The 23,431-nt window shown below is 40.2% G+C and overlaps 1 protein-coding gene across 1 annotated transcript in view; it reads right to left on the bottom strand.

Annotated features, from left to right (window-relative positions):
• MARCO (macrophage receptor with collagenous structure) overlaps positions 1-23,103 on the bottom strand; it is a 35,658-nt gene extending 12,555 nt beyond the window's left edge. The window contains exons 1-7 of the mRNA XM_011366074.2: positions 22,995-23,103; positions 11,589-11,690; positions 10,484-10,705; positions 9,143-9,178; positions 3,776-3,820; positions 2,431-2,475; positions 2,040-2,147 (exon numbers count right to left, since the gene is read on the bottom strand). Coding sequence (XP_011364376.2) covers positions 2,040-2,147; positions 2,431-2,475; positions 3,776-3,820; positions 9,143-9,178; positions 10,484-10,705; positions 11,589-11,690; positions 22,995-23,103 — 667 coding nt within the window. The remainder of the gene's footprint in view (positions 1-2,039; positions 2,148-2,430; positions 2,476-3,775; positions 3,821-9,142; positions 9,179-10,483; positions 10,706-11,588; positions 11,691-22,994) is intronic.
• Positions 23,104-23,431: the final 328 nt, after the last annotated feature.

Genomic DNA, 23,431 nt, shown 5'->3' with positions numbered 1-23,431 from the left:
AAGGGACAACCTTGGAAGCAGAGCAGTATCAGCGAAAAGATCAGAGTCTAGCATCAGCTGAGGAATCACAGCTGCGTCTGACTTCAGAACTTTCCAGTCAGAGCTAAAGGTGAACTATGTCCCTGGAAACTTCACCACTGTGGCATTACCTACTGGCTGGGACAAAGAGCGGAAAACCTCAGTACGACAGGGGCAGGTCGCACTTGGTTAGCCAGCCCTGTCCGCCGGGTTGGGCAAGCAGTGGCTAAGAGTGATTTTGTGATCTTGAGAGATCTTGGGAGGGGAAATTTGAGAAGAGGAGGGGAAGGTTGGAGTTCTGATTTCTAAAGAACTGAAACTGCTACATTTCCCCTCACTAACCACAGCGTTTCTGGGCCTGAGACTGGGTGTGGACTCGACATCTTCCTATGTGGCAATGGGTGAGTGTGGGATGAAAAACAGTATGGCTCAGACTCCATGAGAAAGGACTAGAGGGCAAAGGCCTGGCCATTGTTCCCTTCTCTGGGGCTGGCAGAGCCACCCTGAGAAAGTTTGGGCCTCCCTTTTCCATTGCAAAGAGAGCTCAGTGTTCTACTTTGGGAGTCATCCTCAGAGGCCAACTGTCTGCCTGCTGCAAGGATGTCCTTTCAGTCCTACCTGGGAGGATTCTGCACCTTCTCTTTCCCTCCTTAGTGGTGAGCTGCTCTCTAAGACCTTCATCTGCCTATTTCACCATGGAGCAGTCTTAACTCGTTCTTCCTCCCTTACCATGGCACAATTGGTTCTCCTGAAATCTTTGTCTATTGTTCCTCATTCTTCTGCTGGGCACTACTAGAGTAAGTCTATTTTCTCTTCCACAAGTGCCTTTCTAATATCTGAGGATGGCTGACACATCCCTGCTAAGGGCTGTCTTCCTGAAGGCAAGTGTACCTAGTTTCTTATAATCTAAATAATTTCAATTTGCAGGTACAGTATCATACTTCTGTCTTATATTCCCATTATGATTAAGTCTCATTAAAGATTACTATTATTATCTTTCATCTATAGGTGAGTAAATTGAGGATCAGAGAGGTTAAGTCATTTGCCCAAGGTCACACAGCTAGTGAGCCAAATTAGAACCCAATTCTATCTGATCTAGGAATTGGAGTCCTTCACTTCCTACCTTACAGGATCACTAATACTACTAATAATGGTTGTCATTTATTTAGTGTCAACCACGTGGTAGAGTTTGAAAACATGATCTCTAACTCTTATAACTATCTTGCAAGGTGTGTATAATTTATTATTTTAGTTACCATTTTTTTTCTGAAATGAAGAGCTCAAATCTTATCAGGCTAACTCATGTGCTAGTCACACAGGTGAACAGGTGCAGGGCAGGGATGGCAACTAAGCCTGCTAGCTCTGCAGCCTTCATTTCCCATCTTGCACCCCAGAGCTACCCCAAGAGGCCACAAAAGAGGCCAAGTGACAAAAATATGAACACACTCAGTCACAGCCAGATCTTAGGACAGTGTTCCTCAGAACAAGCTCCCTGGACTTCCAGCGTCAGAATCATCCAGGGTCTCTAAAACGCAAACTGTTGGGGCTTACTTCCATTTTGAACAAGCATCCCAAATAGATTTTACTCACGGCCCCCAGCTTGAGAAGCAGTGCTTTAGAGAGAGCATCTGCCATCGAGGGAGGTTCTGAAGTTCCCCTTCTAGAATCAACCCCTTTGCCTTCACTGCCAGCCAAGCTCCCCTTCTTCCTCAAGCCCACCTCAGACCCCTGCTTCAGTGCCTCACTTTTCTCTCCTCCAAGCTCCTAGCACTGCCTATGTCCCCAGTTGCCACCAGTTGTGCCTGGCATAACACTGTTGCCCCTCTTGCATTGCTCTTAGCTTTTGTATTCTTGTCCTTTGCTCATCTGAACAGAAGGTACCACACCTATACTCTTGGGATGCCAGTCAGCAGAGCATATCCCTACTCCTTAGTGGATGTTGAACAGACACAGTTGCCCAGAGTGGAGGCCCAGCCCTGCAGGCTTCCCAGCAAACACTGACACACTAATATAGTCCTTACCTGGGAGGCCCAAGTCTCCTTTGTCTCCCTTAGCACCAGTTTCCCCTTTGGGGCCAATGAGACCCCCATCGCCTTTGCTGCCCTTCTCTCCTTGAGGTCCTGGGGCGCCTGAGAAGGGAATGGCTGGTGAGGTGGGCTCCCATCATCTTCTTGGAGACAAGCTCCTAGACAATGGGGGCATTCTGAGGAGAAAGAAAAGGGGTCTCCAGAGGAAGTCTGGGAGTGTGTTTCCTCATTTCTTGGTTGATCTGACAAGGTACAGTAAGACTCAAGAGAAGAGGACTATATGAGGATGTTAATGCTCTGGGACGGGGTGGGGGACACTGGGGACAGCTGGCACAGTGCCTGGGTCAATGCATCACTGATCCCAAGCAGAGGAAGCACAAACTACCAGTGGCTCCTTGCATCCCTGGAGCACCCTTGGGTCCTTGGAGGCCTGAAAAGAAGAAAAGAACTCAGTCACTCCATGGCCTCAGCTTTAATCATCTGACATTCTAGAGCTCCTTCTGTGGGCAAGGCATCCCGCAAGAGATTTCTGTCTCTGTCTCTCTCTCTCTCTCTCTCTCTCTCTCTCACACACACACACACACACACACACACACACACACACACACGCACATGCACATACACAGAGACAAGGGGAGTATGAGTGTAGGAGTGTATGTGCACATGTGAGCATGTGCACGAGTGTGATAGTGTGTGGGAGAGGGTTGCATAAATGTGTGTGCACACATGTACATGTGTGAGCATGTGGGTGTGCAAGTGTCTGTGGGGGTCCTTCACTGTACTATAAACTCTCTTTCTATTGTTTGTCCAGCCCCCGCATTGAAAATCTTCCTGGAAAAACCCCTGCTGAAGACTTAGAACAAGACACTCTTTGGGATCCCTTCTATTAAATTCCTCCTCAAAATTAGTTCCTCCAAAAAGATTTTCCCTGCTACCAAGATTCCTTTCTATAACTGCTGGTGTTTTCTTTCTGCCTCAGTGGCCCAGAGGCTTAGAGACTGTTGGTTTGTTTATTTGCTCCTTCCTTGTAAATCCTTTCATTCTGCTCTTTCTCTAGGCTCACCTTATTGTCCTTACATTGTTACATCTCAGTAGCCTCAGGCCCAACAGGGATCTGGAGGCTGGAGAGTCTAAGTGGAGAGTGGACTGGACTTTACAGTCATGGGCTCTGACATTTGGGTCTCCCCCATCCCCTGGGGGTTGCAGCTGAGCTCTCACATTCTCTGCCCTGGCCATGCTGTAGCCATTTGTAAGATGGCTGGGCAGGTTTAGGCTACAGCCTTAAAGAAACAATCATGGGCTTTTCATCATTATTGCTAATTCCCCCAGTGACCCTCTGCAGCATTCTTATTCCCATTTTGTAGACAAAGACACTGAGGTTCAGAAAGGTAAGGGAATGTTACCAAGGTCAAGGTCCATGATGAAGGTAGATGGGTCAGATCCTAAACTTGCTGCCCCACCCATGAGCTTGACTCTCCCAAGTGATACTCACAGGCTTGGCCTCCTGAATCCCAAAGAGTAGATTGGAGCATCCAAACCCCTCTGGTGATGCAGAGTGCTTCCCTGAATCCCCAGCCTATCTAAGGCCTCACTCCAGGCTGGCCTCCCTCACACACAGACATCACAGGGTATTTAGACACTGAAGTGGGCTGTCTGTGTCTGCAGCCATCTGCAGCCTCTCTGAGAAAGCCTGCTATACATGTCAGTACACATACCCAGCCCCCACTTACCTGCCTCTCCCTTGATTCCCGGCAGCCCTTGGTGTCCTGGGGGACCTAGAAAGAAAAGAGAATTCAGAACATAACCCGGACAAGGAGGAGAAAGAGGATTACAGGGTCAGTAGATAAGCGGGAGGTATTAGTGGCTCCACTGTATCCCTTGGCCCCCTTCTCAGCCAGGGATGTCAGGCCCCCTTTGACCTGGAAGACCTGAGGACGAGGAGCAGACACACCAATGAGCCAACCAACAAGGTGGGGTGACAATGCCACCCACTCACACCACTGTTCATTTAACAAACCGTCACTGAATATCAAGGACCATCCAAACTATGTGGAAGGATAAAAAAGAAAAAAAAAAGAAAGAAAGAGATAAAGAAAGACAGAGCTCCTTCCTACAAGAAGATCATGGCCTAGCAGGCAAGACACAACTATATAGATGATGTCTTCTGAGATAGACCAAGTCAGACAGACCTACTCCTTTACCTGGGTGACCTTGTGCAAGTCAAATCATTTTGAGCCTTGGCTTCCTCGTCAGCAAAGTGAGATTGATACACCAGTTATTAAGGGCTATCCTGAGGTGGCTATGTGGAAAACATGTGGCAGTCTCTAAATAAATGGCATCTATTATTGCTGCCACTCGTATGCAGTGCTCTACCTTTCCAAGGGCCGCTCTGCTGTGCAGACTCGAGTCTCACAATGACTTGCGTGGGCAGGAAAGGGCTCCTTATCCTGTCTCAGTATATGCTGGTTGCTGTAACAAACACTATACACTCGATGGATTATAAACAACAAAAATTTATTTCTCACAGTTCTGGAGTTTGAAAGTACAAGATCAGGGTGTCAGCATAGTCAGGTTCTGGTGACAGCCCTCTTCCGGGTTGCAGATGGCTGACTTCCTGCTGCACCCTCACATAGGAGAGGGAATTAGGAAGCTCTGTGGGGTCTCTCTCACTCTTTTTTAAAATTTATTTTTAATTAATTTTTTTTTGGTGACATTGGTTAACAAAATGCAGTAAGTTTTAGGTGTATAATTTAACAGTAAGGCATATATATATATTGCATTTCGTGTTCCCCTCCCATAGTTAGATTTCGTTCTGTCAGCACATATTTGGCCCCTTTTACCCCATCTATCCTCCCTCCTCCCCTTCCCTCTGGTAACCACTAGTCTATTCTCCACATCCATGAGTCTTTGTTTGTTTGTCCTGTTCGTTTGTTGCTTTTAGGTTTATATCCCATATACAAGTGATATCATGTGGTTTTCAACTTTTTCTGTCTGGCTTATTTTGCTTAGCATGATTATCTCGAGGTCCATCCATGTTGTCACAAATGGCAGTATTTCATCTCTTCTTAAGACTGAGTAATATTCCATTGTATATATGTACCACAGCCTCTTTATCTAGTCATCTATCGTAGGACACTTTGGTTGCTTCCATGTTCTGGCCACTGTAAATAATGCTGCTATGAACATCGGTGTGTAAATATCTTTTTGGATATGAGTTTTCAAGTCTTTGGGGATAAATACCCAGCAGAGAGATTTCTAGATCATATGGTAGATCAATTATCAGTTTTTTGAGGAACCTCCATACTATTTTCTATAGTGTAATAGTACCAATTTGCAGTCTCGCCAGCAGTATATGAGGGTTTTTTTTTCTCTGCATCCTCTCTAACCTTGTTATTACTTATTATTACTTGTCTTGTTGATAACAGGTGTGAGATGATATCTCATTGTGGTTTTGATTTGCATTACCCTAATAGCTAGCGATGTTAAGTATCTTTTCATGTTTGTTGGCCATTTGTATATCTACCCATTTTTTGATTGGACCATTTTTGCTGCTGTTGTTGTTATTGAGTTATATGAATTCTTTGTATATTTTGCATATTAGGCCCTTATTGGAGGCATTGCTTGCAAACCATCTCATTTGGATGGTTGTCTCTTTACCTTGCTGATGGTTTCTTTTGCTGAGCAGAAGCTTTTTATTTTGATGTAGTCCCATTCATTTATTTTTGCTTTTACTTCCCTTGCTTTTGAGGTCAAATTCATAAAATCTTCTTTAAGTCCAAGGTTCATGAGTTTAGTTCCTATGTTTTCTTCTATGCAATTTATTGTTTCAGGTCTTATGTTCAAGTCCTTAATTCATTTTGAGTTAATTTTGGTGTGTGGTGATAGAGAACAGTCTAGTTTTTTCTTTTGCAGGTAACTTTCCAGTTTTCCCAGCACCATTTATTGAAGAGGCTTTCCTTTCTCCACTGTACATTTTTGGCTTTTTTGTCAAAAATTGTTTGCCCATATAAACATGGGTTTATTTCTGGACTCTTGATTCTGTTCCACTGGTCTGTGTGTCTGTTTTTCTGCCAATACCATTAAGTTTTGATTATTGTCGCTTTGTAGTATAATTTGAAGTCAGGCAGAGTGATGCCTCCAGCCTCGTTCTTTTTTTCTCAGGATGGCTTTGGCGATTCCGGGTCTTTTGTGCTTCCATACAAATCTGACGATTTTTTGTTCTATTTCTTTAAAAAAAATACCAATGAGAGTTTGAAGGGATTGCATTAAATCTGTATAATGCTTTAGGTAATAAAGTCATTTTAACTATATTGATTATTCCAATCCAAGAACACAGAATATCTTTCCATTTCGTTGTATCTTCTTCGATTTCTTTTAATAGGGTCTTATAGTTTTCATTATATAGGTCCTTCACATGTTTTGTTAGATTTATTCCTAGGTATTTTATTCTTTCTGTTGCAATTGCAAAAGGAATTATTTTTTCCACTTCTTTTTCTGACACTTCATTATTAGAGTATAGGAATGCTATGGATTTTTGAACGTTGATTTTATATCCAGGGACTTTACTGTATTTGCTTATTGTTTCTAGTAGTGTTCTTGTGGAGTCTTTAGGGTTTTCTATATAGAGAATCATGTCATCTGCAAATAGTGACAGTTTGATTTCTTCATTTTCTATTTGGATGCCTTTTATATCTTTCTCTTGCCTGATTGCACTTGCTAGGACATCCAATGTCATATTGAATAACAGTGGTGATAGTGGACAGCCTTGTCTTGTTCCTGATCTTGGAAGGTTTTTAGTTTTTCTTTTTTTTTTTTAATTATTTATTATTATTTATGCCTACAGCACTTGGTCTTCCCAGGTGGTCTCTCATTTAAGTACTAACCAGGTCCTACCCTGCTTAGATTCCGATACATTGAGCTTGTTCAGGGTGGCATGGACGTAGACCATGGACCATGGCTCTACTGGGGTGCAAACCCAGGACCTTCTGCTTGTGAAGCAGATGTGCTAATTGCTACACTATGAAACCACGTCCTAGTTTTTCACAATTAAGTATAATATTGGCTGAGGGTTTGTCATATATGGCCTTTATTATGTTAAGGTACTTCTACACTGATTTTGTTAAGTGTTTTGATCATAAATGGATGCTGTATCTTGTCAAAGACTTTTTCTGTATCTACTGATATGATCATATGATTCTTATTTTTTAATTTGTTTATGTGGTGTATCACATTAATTGATTAGTATATGTTGAACCATCCTTGTGCCCCTGGGATGAAGCCCACTTGATCGTGGTATATAATCTTTTTAATATGTTGCTGTATTCGGTTCGCTATTATCTTATTTAGGATTTTTGCCTCTGTGCTCATGAAAGATATTGGTCTGTAGTTTTCTTTTTTTGTGTTATCTTTACCACGTTTTGGTATCAGAGTAATATTGGCCTCAAAATGAGTTAGGAAGTGTTGCCTCCTCTTCGATATTTTTGGAAGAGTTTGAGGAGAATAGGTATTAAATCTTCTTTGAACGTTTGGTAGAATTCATTATTGAAGCCTTCTGGTCCTGGGCTTTTACTTTTTAGTAAGTTTTTGATGGTAGTTTCAATTTCCATACTGCTGATTGGTCTTTTTAGTTCTTGATTCAGTCTAGGAAGGTTGTATCTTTCTAAGTACTGGTCTATTTCTTCTAGGTTATATGGTGTCATATACTTTTTCATAGTATTCTTGTATGATCCTTTGTATTTCTGTGATGTCTGTTGTAAATCCCCCTCTTTCATCCCTAATTTTGTTTATTTGTGTCCATAGATATTAATAAGTGTTATGTCTTCTTGGTGCATGATTCCCTTTATCATTATGAAGCGTCCCTCAGTATCTTTACTTTTTTTATTTTGAAGTCTATTTCAACCTATATTAGTACCTTTTTTCTCTGAATGCCATTGCTTGAAATATCATTTTCCACCCTTTCATTTTGAGTCTATATTTGTCTTTGGAACTGAGATGTGTCTCCTGGAGGCAGCATAAGGTTGGGTTTTGTTTTTTGATCAATCTGCAACCCTATGCCTTTTTATTGGTGAATTCAGTCCATTTACATTTAGGGTGATTATTGAAATATGAGATTTTCCTATAATCATTTTATCTTTTGCTTCTGGTAGCTCGGTGTTTCCATTGATTCTTTGTCCTTGTGTGTGTTTTTATTTTTTTTTTTTCTATTTTGGTTGGGTTTTGTGGGTGTGTGGTCTCTTTTACAGGAGCACAAATCCCATTAATTAGGGCTCCACTCTCAAGGCCTACTCATCTTCCACAGGCCCTACCTCCTAATACCATAACCTTGGGAGTTAGGAGTTCGACATATGAATTGGGGTCAGGGGGGACACAAACATTCAGACCATAGCATCTCCTCACATCAGCATGGAGAAAAGTGACTTTCTGAGAGGCATAGGCGTTGCCTGAGGTGACACATTTGGAGAGAGGCCAACAGATTCTGGGTCTCCTAGTGGCAACACCTGCACTTGTGCCAGGGTATCAGGTGGAGAAGCTTTCTATAGTCATTCCTCAGTGTCTGATGAAGATTGGGTCCAGGATTCCATGGATACCAAAATCCAAGGATGCTTAAGTCCCTTATATGAAATGGCATAGCACTTTGAATATAACCTATACACATCCTCCAGTATACTTTAAATCACACTTCCCTCTCCACTTCCCCCTCGGCTAGACTACCTGTAATACCTAACATAATGTAAATGCTATGTAGGTAGTTGTTATACTGTATTGTTTAAGAATCAACTTTTTGAAATTTTTTAAAAAATATTTTTGATCCACGGTTGGTTGGATCTGTGGATGCAGAACTGCGGACACGGAGGGCTAACTGTATTTCAGAATAGAATTGCTGTCTTTATATACACAAGAATGGGGACCGGACTGATGGAAATAGAATTGGGTACTGGAACTCCTTACTTCAGCACGGGGTCTCAGAAAAGGTCACTGTTGAGACTCAGTTCAGGATTTGATAGCTAGGTGTCCCTGACCCCTGTGTGACCTGAATAAGGGCCCATGGGAGAAGATTGTAGGAAAGACAGCATGAGTCATCATGGAAATGAACCCACCTGGAGCACCGCGTTCGCCTTTGATCTGGAACAGCTCTGCAAGAGAAAGAGAGAGGGTATGTAGGCTGAGCTAGTGGCACACACCCAGAGCTCCCAGCTTGGCCCAGAGAGGCAGTTCCTCCAGGATGAAATTGGACAATGGGAGCCAAACACCTTGGAATATTTTAGGAAAGAGCCAGATGTTTAGATGTAACTAGTCATCTATATCCAAGAGTCGTAGATCCCTGGGAGCCCTAGAAGTGTGAAAAGGGGATTGAGACCCTGGACAGCACTTCACAATGTCAGAAGACTATGAAACCAAATCAGCTGGGCAAGTACCTCAGATTAAAGGAAGGGCTCTCATGTTAATCAAAACCAGCTCCCTCACCTCTCAGAGGAAAGAGTAACTCTCGCAGTGTCTAACTGTCTGAGCCTGGACTCTGCCTATCTGCCACACTCTCCCCTCTCTTTGAATCCAGACTTGGCCTTCATCTGCGCTCATTGGGGAGGCGTCAGCCTCTGGTGGGATCTGCCCTCTTGGAACCTGCGTCCAGCATGTGCTTCAGTGGGCACAGCACCCTGGCTATAAGCTCACTCTTCTAAGCCTCAGCTCACCCCAGACACAGGGGTCAGAGCAAGAACCCCGGGCTCCATATAACAATGCGAACCCTGCAACAGTCAGGTCACACCTAGGAGCTGGTTTTGCCCAAATTAGCATTCTTGTCTGGGACAGCCTGAGAGTGGTGGGTACAAGACCCAGAGGGGATCAAGAGAAGGAGGAACCCTGGTGTCTTCACCTTTGGCTCCATTTTCTTCTGCTTGCAGCCGTACCATCTAAGCCACTACATTTTCCCATCAGGCCCTCTCACAATTCCTGCATCTCCTGAACTAGCTTGGTGCTCATCATGATTCTCTCCTAGTCATAGGCTAATGTTAGTTGGCTGCATGGTCATGTTCCTGGGAATTGCCCCAGGTTCTGCATCTTACCCATTCTCCTAAACATTCTGGATCAATCTGAGAGCTTTGTGTCTCAGACCTGGCCTTGGGCTCGTTGCTCCAGTTCCTGGCTCTTGAGGTCACATACACATGAATGCATGCAACCCACACTTCCCTCTCCACTTCCCCCTTGGCTTGGACAGAGCCCTATCTGTGGCACCCATGGGACATGTAACTTCATGCCCACCCCACATGGCTCATGCCCTGTGTCTTGGCCCCACGGTCCCATACTGGGCCAGGGTTTTGGAAGTCCCCCCTTGCCCAAGAAGGAGATTTGGGCCCAAAGATCCCCCTGCCCCTGAACAAGCAGCTCTCTCTCTCCCATCCTCCTCTGAGGAGCCCCAATCCGAGGCAAGGGGGCCAAACCTTGGTTCTTAGTGAAGTTGTCCACCTGCTGCAGCAAGTGCTTCTGCCTGTTGTGGACCTGGATCAGCTGGGCCTGCAGGACTTGCAGCCTCGGTGCATCTGCAGCCGAGCGAGGGAGGTACTCCGACCAGAGTAAGGAGTAGGATGGATGATCCTCGGAGGCCAGTGTCTCATTTTCAAAGTGAATCTCTAGGACCCAGAGCCGCTTCTGCAGAATCCGAACTGGACACCCCAGCCCACCCAAAACATCCTTTAAGGGACCTCATTAAAGCCAAATGCTTTTGAGTACATCATGACATTTTTGTGTCAAATGTACATAACTTCTATGGGTCCTGAATATATAAACACAGCTCATGTGCTGTGAGGACCTAGTGTGAGTACAGAGCTCTTCCTATATCTTGCACATGTGCACTTCACACTCAGGCATAACATTACACATCCACAGAATATTCCTGCGTGGCCTAGAGATGTACCCACTGTGTCACAATCAAACATCAACTTTCATACAGTTAAGACTGTGCATGCTCTGGGCATGAATGCATGACAACTAATGTGCTGGTCTGACTTATTCACGTGTGACCTTAATAAGCATTTGACATATGTTTATGTCAGCTGGGCACATATTCTTGAGTGACTTTGGTGTCTGCTGATAGAATTGCTTCATGACCTTCACATTTGGACTGGGAACACTTTGAAAAGTAAAGTCATGTTAAAATGAACACTCTGATCAACAATTCCCCTTCCCATTCAGAGGCTGAAAACCTTTGATGTAAGTAAGATGCTCATGGCATACTCATGTGAAATAATGCTTTAGATACACATAGGCTCACATATGCATTCTCTCTCTCTCTCTCTCTCTCTCTCACACACACACACACACACACACAAACACACACATATACATGCACGCATGCAACCAACCCACACTTCCCTCTCCACTTCCCCTTCCTACCCCCATCACTGTGGCCACCGGGGGACTGAGAACTCCCTCCCAGCAGGTAGGCAGCCGTGGCCCCAGGGCTCTCCATTCAATCTAAGCCCTGTGTCATTCAGGGCCATGTTCAGTCACCCCCAGAGGAACCAGACAGGGCCAAGACTGCTTTACCTTCCATCACCAGCAACCCAGCGCCTATGGAGAGCAGAATCAGGTAGATGACCACCATGACCATGAAGCACTTCACCCCATTTCTCTTCTTGGGCTCTGTATCTGAAATACAATGCAGGTAGAAGGTGGCTACCATCAAAGATAGGGAGAAGGGGGCCTCAACCTGGGCAGGAATCCCCTCTGTGTGGGCAAAGGATGCCCTGCGAAGTCAAGTGGAGAAGATATCAAAAGCTCGCTACCACTAAATTTTCCTCCAATCTTGCCACAGAGCAAGAAGTGTCATTGTGGCTCATTCATTTGTGTGGCCAGGCAAACAAACAATTGTGCCACATATCATAGTTGGGAGGGTGTGGTTCTTAATGCAGGTGTCACTGCCAAAGCCACGGCACAGTGCCTCACTATAGGGGGCTCTCAGTAGATGGTTAGTAAATTGATGTGTTTGTTTCAAAATTCTAAGAAGAGGATGAGTGTTCTCATTTCATAAACAAGGAGAAGGGTTTGGAGAAATTGAAAAACCTTTTAGGTTACAAGACACAGATCTGGAATTCATGTCCAAGTCTTTGTTTACTTTGTCTTCAGATTTTTAAATTATAATAGTAAAACATGCTTAATATAATTAAACAATATAGAGAACATTACAAGAGTTAATGATCTTCCCTCAACCCCCTGAGATCCTAACCTAGGAGGAACATTTGCTTAGCATTTTGGGATACGGCCTTCCTTCCATCTCCTTTGCTCTCAGAAACTTAGTACTCATATAGTACTGGGTTGACTTGTTTTTCCTTTTAATTTTGCATAAATAATGTCATATTACATATAATACAGCACCTTACTTTCACAATGAATGATTTTTCATGGACATTTCTCTAGTTTTCTTTGTGGAAAAAGATTTAACGATTCTTTTCCATAGTGGTCTAATAGTCCTTACAGACAAAAGCCACAATTCACACAAATATTTCTCTGTTGATGAGTCGTTTCCAGTTTGGGGTGTTACAAAAGAGGCTGCAATAGTTCCACTCCAGTCTGTCCCTCACACCAGCTGTTTCCCTGTTTGGAGACATCCAAAGGCAGGGACCTGGCCTGCAGAAGGTCCTGCAGTTCCCACCACTCTCATTATTGAACACCTACCCTGCTCCAGGCATTGACCAACGTTATCTCTAATGCTTCCAGCAATCCTGCAAGGTAGGTGTGATCACCCCCTTTTATAAAGGACAGGCTTGGGGCATGAAAAGGTGATACAGTGGGCCTAGGGCTATCGAACTCCCAGGCCTGAGCTCACCTCACTAGCCTGCCTTAACTGCTGCCCCTGGGAAAATGCAGTTGAAATAAGCTCCAGGGCAGCCCTGAGAGGAAAAGAGATCAGAAGTGAACAACCCAAGGGACAGAGGATGCATTGTGAGCACCATTTTGCTTAGGGGTAAGTGAGGGTGGGTTTTCAGTTGACTATTGCAATAGAGGTTTATGAGCTTAGGTCTTTTTCCATCACGTGTGGGACCTGTGCTATCCCACTGACATTCTTCCCAGAATGGATTCCTTGCCCATGCATCTAATACACAGTGGTCCAGAGATGGCTCTGGCAGCACCAAAAAGAGTAGGGTTTTTTTATTGGGTAGATTTTTAGTTAGTGGCACTTGTTTATGCTCAATCTAGCACAGAGTGTTCTTCCACCATACCTGCCAAATAGAGACCCACACAGCCACCTGAATGAGCTTTCTAATGCACAACCTGGTCAAGTCACTCCCCTACCTCAGCCCTTCAGGGCTGTTCACTGCCCTCAAGACAAACAGCTCCCTAGCTGGTATAAAAAGCCCTCCTGCCTCCAGCTCTCCTATGGCTGCACCTCCTGTCACATCTCCACATAGACCCTGACCCACAGTGAAGCCAAACAGGCCAGATCACTTGTTTACCTCTTTCCTGCTTTAGGCAATGTATCTTTTCTGAATATAGATCTCTCCCTCCTCCTTTTGGCATGACTCATCCTACTCATCTTTTGGGAGTACCATGGAGCTTCTCCTACTCCAAGATACATTTTCTGGTTCCCCTGGGCTGCATAAGACCCTGCTCTGCTTTCTCACTTCACTTTGTATTTCTACCTGTCATGGCACTGATCGACCTGAACTGTGTCTCTTTATGTCTCAGTTTTCCCAAATGGCCTGGAAGCTTCTTGGTCTATATTCCAGTACCAGCATGTGTTGGAAAAATGATGGCTGAATAGATGAAGGGATGAATAAGTGGCTGAAGATGTTTAAATGCTGAGCATGTGTGAAGTTGGACTCTGCCAGTGTAGAAGTGTTGGAAAAACATTGGGAATGAAAGTTAGGACCTCAGGTATCCATACAACCAACCATCATGATGAGGATGAGTAACATACAAGGGAAGCCTTACATTTTAGAGAAGATAGTGGATGGTGAATACAATCTCATAGACAGCATTAAATTTGATAAAAACATAGCATGAGATGGAAATGAAAGATAAACTGTGCTTCAGAGACATGTGTACTATAGAGGTCAGAGGTAGGGATGAGGACCAACATGGAAGATATAAATATGTTCAAACTAGATGGTAGGAACATGGTGGAAGGCATTTGAGTAAAAATAATGAGAGGAAAACAGACATGGTAGTATGGTAGGAGTAGTTCATGGATGTCCACTGAAGCCCAGAATTCTTTTTTTAAGTCAGAACAATCACCTGGCATACAGGCAAGATAGTTTAGAATCTGGGAGTTTTTAATCTGTGGGCATTATTTAACTCACCCTGTATAAAATGGAGAATCTGATAAACTCTTTGCCCTCTATTCTGATCGTCTCTTAGAGGGTAGAAGAAACTGCAAAGAAATATCTACTCTGGATTGGATTTGACCATTAGGAATTATTGCTTGAGAGGCGAGAATGAAGAAAACCTCAGATGAACAAAAATGAGCTTCCCTAAAGTAAACTATGATGAATCTCAGTGAAGATTTTAAGGAAGTGGTTTTCAAAAATTTGACAGTTCTGTGGTCTGACTTGCAATGAAAATATGGCTCCAGAGGAAAATAAAATTTCAGTTAAACAGAGGGGAGAGGGAGGGGGAAGAGGGAAGGTAGATAGGGGGAAATTAAAAACATTTCTTCAATTAAAAAAATAATTAATTCATTCATTAATTAAAAAAAAATTTCGATTCAAAAGATCTCAGTGAAGATAAAAGCTGCACACAAACTCTTGATTCCCAGGCCTGCTATCTCCTAATTCTTCCACCAGTGGCAGAAAGTGGCTTGGTGCATTAACTTCTCTCCTGCTGTAACACTAGTAGAGATAAAGCAGGAGCACTGCCCCTATCACTGCCCCTATCACAGAGCTTCTGGTGAGCAGGCCCAGGGAATTGGTCTTTGCCCTGTGGACTTGATGTTTCCCATCCCTGCCCTAGTAGCACCAGCCATCTAGAGAAGTGTCTCCTGCTGCTGGCAGCACCAGCAGGGAGCAAACAAGAATACTGATAGCATCAGGTGAACAAACCAGACCAGAATAGCACAGTCAGAGTTCTGAAAACTAAATTGTTATTCAAACCACAGCCTACAATAGTGAGCCAGAATCTATGTAATAAACCTAAATAGTGTCACTATCTACTAAAATAGAAGATTTAAATAGGATAGAGTCTCCTGACATCTATACATGATGTTCATTACACAATGGAAAACCACTCATCATACTGAGAACAGAGAAAATTATAACTTGAATGAGGAAAGACGAACAACAGATGTCAGTATTATGACGCAGATGTTGAAATTATTCAATAAGGATCTCAAAGTAGCCACAACAAAATGTTTTAATGAACAATTATGAATACTCTTGAAACAAATAAAAATAGTTTTTAATCTCACAAAAAATCAAGGCTATATAAAAGAACCAAATGGAAATTGTAGAACTTAAAAACACTGAAAAAAACTTTTTTCATGTCATTAAATGTGCTCAATCATGTAATACATATGCCAAAAGAAAAGACCAATGGACTAAATGATAAAGTACTAGAAATTGCCCAATTTGAAAAACAGAAAATTGACAATCAAATACAACAACAACAACATCAACAACAGCAACAAACATCAAACCCAACCTCAGAGATTTGTGTGTCAATAATATTCACATTATTGAAGTCCCATAAATAGTGTGAGGTTGCAAAAATATTCAAAAAATTAATGATGACTAAAAACTTCTCAAGTCTGGTTAAAGACATAAACCTACGAATTTAAGAAACCCCAACCATGATAGATGCAAATAAATCAATACCGAAACACATATATCACAGGTAAAATTCTGGGGGAAAAAATCTAGATACAAAGAAAATTAAAAATCTAAATAAAAAGGAAAACTGTTGAAAGCAGCCAAGAGAAAAATGACACATTATCTATAAAGACATAACATTTTGAATGACAGCAGATTTCTCATTTGAAACCATGGAGAACAGATGGAAATGACACATTTTTCCTATGCTGAAAGAAATGAATTACGAATTATGAATTCTATAGCCAATGAAAATTTTTTTTAAGAATGAATGAGAAATAAAGAGATTCTCAGGTGAAGAAAATAGCAATATCTACTATTGCTAGTAGATATTGGCAAAGTGGTTTTAAAAGCATGACCCAACTATATATTATCTAAAAGAAACTAAAAATAGAGCTTTCATTCACATGAGGCAAAAATTGATATGTGAAAGGAGAAATAGAAAAATCCACAATTATAGTTGGAGACTTTAACAACTCACTCTCAGCAATTGATAGAAAAATCAGCAAAAGTTAGAAGAATTGAACAATATCATAACCCAGAAAATCTAATTAACATTTATGGAATGCTCCATGTAACAATAGCAATATACACATTCTTTCTATAAACACATGGAATATTCACTCAGATAGTCCATATCTTGAGTCATCAAACAAACCTCAACAAAAGAAATGAAATCATATGGAGTACGTTCTCTGACAATGGAATCAAAATAGAAACCAATAACATATAGACAAGAGGAAAATCTCTAAAACATTTGGAAATTTAAAAAAATAATAACTTCACAATATTGGATGGGCCATAGAGAAAGTCTCAAAGAAAATTTAAAAAATGTAAAAGTAAATGAAAATGAAAATATATCAAATTATGGAATTCAGCTAAAGCAGCACTGAGAGATTTATAGCACTAAATGCTTACATTGCAAATGAGAAAAAACCTCAAATCAATAAACTAAGTTTTTACTCCAAGAAACTAGAAAAGATAAGCAAAGCAAACCTTAAGCAACCAGAAAAAATGGAAATAATAAAAATCAGAGCGGAAGTCAATGAGATTTAAAATAGGAATACAAAAGAGAAAATTAACAAAACAAAATTCTGGTTCTCTGAACAAAAATCGATACAGTTGATAAAACTCTAACAAGACTGATAAAAATTTTATTAAAAAAAACACAAATCATCAATATCAGAAATAAAATGGGATATTACTACAGAGCCTGCAGCCATTAAACAGAAAATAAGGAAATACTATTACTAGGTTTCTGTTCACAGCTTAGAAGAAATGGACCAATATCTCAAAAGCTACCAAAACTCAACCAATAAGAAATAGATAATGTGAATATCTATAACTATTAAATTTAATTTGTAGTTTAAAAACTCCTGAAAAAAAAAAAAACTATAACCAGCTGATTTTATTGGAGTATCCTGACAAACCTTTACAAATAATTAGCACCAATTTTACATAATCTCTTATATATAATAGAAGAGTAGAAAACAGTTCTTAATTCATTTTATGAAGTCATGATTACCTAGATATGAAACAGAAAAACAGCGCGCGCGCGCACACACACACACACACACACACACACGCACACACGCACACACACACAAAGAAAGAGAGAGAACCAGAGGAAAGGGGGAAAGGGAGAGGGGGAAAAATAAAAAAATTAAATGTTAAAAAAATAATTATAAAGAAAAAAATGGAAAAATAAATAAAAAATAAATTTTTAAAAAAGAGAAAAATAATCAAATCAATATCTTTCAAGAAATTTTACACAAAAATCTTCAACAAAATATTAGTAAACTATCTTAAGTAATGTATATAAAGAATTTATATACTCTGACTAAATGGGATTTCCAGATGTGCGAGGATGATTCAATATCTAAAAATCAATCAATATGAGCCACCATATCAACAGGCTAAGGAATAAAAAAACATATAATCATAAAATTGATGTAGAAAAAGCACTTAGCAAACTCCAATTTATAATAAAACTCTGATAATTATAACTCTCATTATAATAAAGTCCTAATAGAAACTCTTAGCAAACTAGAGGAGAACTTCCTCAACCTAAAAACGGAAGATTTACAAATATGTAAAAACAACATGGTACTTAATGATGAAACAGAATACTTTCCTCCTAAGATGGGGAACAAGGCAAGGATGTTTGTTCTCATTCACATTTCTACATACTACTGGCAAACATGGAAATCAAAATTGAAACACAATGGTATATACAATCACTTCAAATAAAATAAAATATTTAGGTATAAATTTAACAAAATGTATACACAATCTGTATACTGAAAATTACAAAATTTTGATTTAAAAAATAAAATCAAAGACATGAATAGATACAGAGACATACTATGTTCATGGATTGTAAGGATAAACATAGTAAAGATGTAAATTCTCCTCAAACTGATCTGTAGGTATAATACAATTCCTATAATATTCCAGCGAAGTTTTTTTATAGATATAGATAAGCTTATGCTAAATTTATATGGAAAAGCACAAGCCATAGAATAGATAAAACAATCTTTAAAGAGAATATTAAAATGTGAGAACCTAATGTTAAAGTTTATAATAAATCTAAAATAATCAAGACAGTGTGGTATTAGTGGAGGATAAGCATACGGACCAATGGAACAGAATGAAGAACACAGAAATAGACCTATACAAATATACCCAAATGATATTTGACAAAAGGGCAAAAATAATTTAATGGAGGAAGGATAGCCTTTTCAGTAAATAGTGCTGAAGCAATTGAACATCCATCCATAAGTAAAACAAACAAACAAACAAATAAACCTTGACCTAAACTTCACATCTTACAAAAAAATCAACTCACAGTGAACCATGGACTTAATTGTAAAATGTAAAACTATAAAAATTTTAAATTAAACATAGGAGAAGATCTTCAGGGCCTAGGGCTAGATGAAGAATTCTTACAGTTGACACCAAAAGCACAATCCAAAAAAGGAAAATTTGGTAAGTTGGACCTCAATAGAATTAAATAATTTTGCCTTGCAAAAGACTCTGTTTAAGAGAATAAAAAGGCAAATTACAGACAGAGAGAATATTTGCAACCCACATATCCAGTAAAGGACTTGTATTTTGAATATATAAAGGACTCTCAAAAATACAGTAAAAAAAATCAAAACCAAAATAAAACAAAACAAAAAACCCCAAGCAATCCAATTAAAACATTGGCAAAAAACAGGAAGAGACAATTCACCGAAGAGAATATACAAATGGCAAATATACAAATGGCACATAAAATATACAAATGGCACATAAAAAGGTGTTCAACATTATTAACCTTAGGAAAATGCAAATTAAAATTACAGTGAGATATCACTATTATACACCTATCAGTTTGGCTAAAATAAAAATAGTAATAATACTAATTGCTGGTAAGGATGCAAAAAAACTGGATAGTTGTTCACTGCTGGTGAGAATGGAAAATGGTACATTCACACTGGAAAAATAAATCAACTGCTTCTTATAAAACCAAACATACACTTAGAATCCAGAAATTGTACTTGTGGGCATTTATACCAGAGAACTGAAAACTTATACTTACACAAAAACTTTTACATAAATGATTATAGCACCTTTATTTGCAATGGCCCCAAGCTGGAAACAACCCAAATATCTTTCAGTGGGTGAATGGTTAAATGAACTGTGGTACATTCATGACATGGAATAATATTAATAAAAAGAACCAACTACTGATATACACAACAGCTTGGATGGATCTCAAGGAAATTATGCTATGTGGAAAAAAAGACAATCCTAAAAAGTTGCATAGCATGTAATTCTATCTACATAACATTCTTTAAATAACAAAATTATAGAAATGGGGAACCAATTAGTGGTTATCAGGACATAGTGATTGCTGGTGGAGGAATGAGGAGTATGTGTGGCTGTAAAGAAATAGCATGAGAGAAATTTTTGTGGTGATTGAACACACATTCTGTATCTTGATTTTGGTGGTAATTACACAAATATATGCATATGATAAAATTGTAGAGAACTATGTTCACACACAAAAGGGAATGAATGTAAAACTAATGAAATCTAAATAATAAGCTTTGTGGGTGTACCAACATCAATTTCCTGGTTGTGATATTGTACCACAGCTATGTAAGTTATCATTACTGGGGGAAACTGGGTATGGGTAACAGAGATTTCCCTGCACATTTTTTTTTTTTTGCATCTTTCTGTGAATCTGTAATTATTGCAAAATAAAAAGGTAAAAAAAAAAAGATGTTGAGAAATAGCGATGTGACGAAGAACAAAGTCAGAACAGTGACATGAAATGATAGTAATCATGTCAGCAAAGCTGACCCTGAATGGACTCCAGGGTTAAAGTCTGTTGGGAAATGTTTAAAATTATCTTTAGATCAGGAAAAAGAGATAGCTAGATCCACTACTGGGAGACAATGTTTAATGCTAATTAAAACAACAAAACCCATAACTACACTATCTATATCTTTGGGAGTCTTCTTTGTCAAGAAGAATGTTCTTCAGACTAAAATTAGTGGGAAGAAATATCACGAAGAAAGATGTGAAACCTAAAATAGTTGAGGGCTTAGGGTGAGAGATGATATTCCACAGATCTTCAAGAACTTGCTGATGTGGAGGCAGAACTACTTCTTGAGAAACCATATATATCAGGAGAGTGACAGGAAGACTTGAGGTAGACAAATGTTCAAATTTTTCAAAAAACTTAGAAGAGAGTGCATCCCAGAAAGATATTGTCAACAAGGATAAATGTAGTCTCTTGTTCAAATTCAAATGCTCCATCATTGATGTGGGAGATGGGGCTGATAGCAGTTCATGAGGAAAGACCTGGGGTTTTCTTGGACCTTAAAGGCTCAAATGTCTTCAGAAAACTAAAGCAAATCTTCCCAGACATATATCAATACATAAAGATGCCTGGAACCATTTAATGTTGAAGCAGGTAGTTTCATTCCTCTCAGTAAGCCCCGAGGGGATCATTATATTATAGAGGCTCACAGGGATTACTGTCTATAATGGCACTCATCTAGAAAGTTTCATTTGTTTCATGATCTTTGTATGAGAAGACAGGAAGTTATAAGTACATTTAGGGAGATACTCCTTCCATTCAAACTGGAGTGATTTTGTTTCTTGGTTAGATATTTAGTTAGAGGCATCCATAACCCAAATCAGAAATCTGAAATTCACTCTTGATGCTTGCATCTCCTTCACTTGCCATGTCTCACCATTATAGTCCTACATTATAGTCCTACTAATTTGACTTTTTTTCCTTCTCCCTCCTCCCGCTCCTTCCACCCCTAATCTAAGGATGTTGCCATCTCCCTTTTTTTAAGAAATGGATCTCTGAAGGCAGGGCGTCTCTTCTCATGCACTCGCCATACGCCTCCCAGGCCTGGTGCACTCGAGGGGCCTGGCACACCCGGGGTATGGTCCATGGCTCCACCTGGGGCTCGAACCCAGGACCTTCTGGGTGTAAAGCAGACATGCTAACCACTACTCTATGGAGCCACCCCCTGATTTGACTTTTACTATTTCTCCAAACTATTCTCCTTTTTCTTCTTTACAACCACTACCTCTCATCATCTCTTGCTGCCATGCTTCTCTCTGTCCCAGCATTACTCTTTCCAGCTTGTCTTCCATCTATGGTAGTGAGTAATCTTAAATGCAAACCAACGCCTCCAAGCCCAACTATAACACCTATAAAGCTCCTTATTGCTCTCGGGATAAAATTAATTGATCCTAGTTTCAACTCCACTGAGCTACCCCAACTAATTTTGGCCCAACAATGTGGAGCTGTTTATATTTCTCTGAATATTCCTTGTGAATATATCTTAAATATATTGTCCCCTACTCTACCCCAGCCACTGTTTCCTTCCTCTAACTAATCCCTTTTATACAATAAACTTTAGAAGAGGTCTCAGTTCTGACCTTCAGGGCCCCACACCAGATTCATCTATAATGTCCTGTGCAAATATCAGTCACAGCCGATGACAAATTGTACAGAAATAGTCAGGTGATAGGTGGGCTCACCCTGCCATTCTCCTGCTACCACCGACATGACTATAGGCTCTCTGAGGCTGGAGGCCATGCTTATTTTTGTTTCCTCTGTGCATATAGTAGGTGCTGAATATGTTTGATTGGATAATTTTGCTTGAACATTTCAGTATCTTAAAAAGTCACATATCCAGAATGCTGCATTCCCTGAAGTTCCAAATAGCCAAAAATTATTAAAGTCATTTGCGTGCATGCCTTCTCTCTTACCACACTATAAATTTCTAAAGACACCACACTAGACCTTTCATTTTCATAGCCCCATAAATTCCAACCAGTGATCTGTACAAACAGATGCTGAATGAGAAGAGGGGCACTCAGGCCAGCATACAGAGCTGTAGTAATTCCTGAACATACATCTTCTAGAAAAGACTGGGAGTGAGAATGACTGATCGACTTCAGAAGACAATTCCCAGAGGATATTCTAGAATGGGAGATCAAAGCGCTCATTGGTGATGTTAAAGGCTACAAGTTCTAGATTTTAAAAATGCATCACCTGTATGATGCTGAGTGAAAAAAATAAAGACAACAGAGTTGATTGAATTTTTAAAACCTGAGTTTAACCTAAAAAAATTAATTATGAAGCTATGAACATATCTTAGCCAACAGGAAATAGGAAAAGCACCCCCTGATCAACACATCAGTTTTAACAGAAGTCACCTTAAAGAATTTTAAAGGAATTACATTATTAAACAAATATGAGTCATTTGGCTTCACTTTTTTAGAACTTTTTCATTCCTCTTGTTTTGCATTGCCATTTCATCACACAACTTGTGTGTTAGAATAAGACTCTAATAAAAAGGAGGGGCATATAATAAGCATTAGCATTAATCTAAGGGAAAATATTTAAATACAATTGAGAGAAATTGTGAAGCTAAAAAAAAGCACAGCGATATACTAAAGATACAGTATCTATAATTAGCATTACACAAATTCCACATTGAAGCATTCCAGAAATGTATTAGCAAAAGTCTATGGTGCAAACCTAGACTTTCTATTAACTTTTTCAGTTTTCTGTTGCCAACAGAAAGGCTGCTTCACCAACCAATGCCATTATTGGGGGGTAATACTTTACCACTGATTTCAAAGGTCTTCATTGCAGAAAACGTGGTTTGGTCAAGAGAGGCTCTTTCTTCAGTGTTAGATAAGAATTCTTCCTCCTCGAGAATTTCCTTATTTCTCATCTCTAAGCTTTATAGATGGCCAAATCTCTGAAGCCAGCAGAAATGCTTCCCTTCAAGGGGAACCAGTCAGGGAAAGATTGTTCCCATCTAATTACTGTAGCTAGTTGTACACCACCCAGCACTTCCCTTTGGCTCTGATTTCTGAATTTGCAAAATGTTTCCTGCCATGATCAGGACTGGGCATTTCTGAAAAACGAGCTATTCACGTGTGGAGCTCCTGCTTAGTGCAGCTGCTTGTTAAGGGGGATCGAGGTGGATTTGGGCACAAGGCCTTGAAATCATCCCTCTTCCCAGGCCCCTGAGAGCAGAAAGCTGGAATACCCCAGGA

The sequence above is a fragment of the Pteropus vampyrus genome, unplaced genomic scaffold (assembly GCF_000151845.1).
Source record: "Pteropus vampyrus isolate Shadow unplaced genomic scaffold, Pvam_2.0 Scaffold120, whole genome shotgun sequence".
In the NCBI taxonomy this organism is placed as follows: Eukaryota; Metazoa; Chordata; class Mammalia; order Chiroptera; family Pteropodidae; genus Pteropus; species Pteropus vampyrus.
Note: the sequence above shows the minus strand (reverse complement) of the source record. Positions and strands in the feature narration are given on the sequence as shown.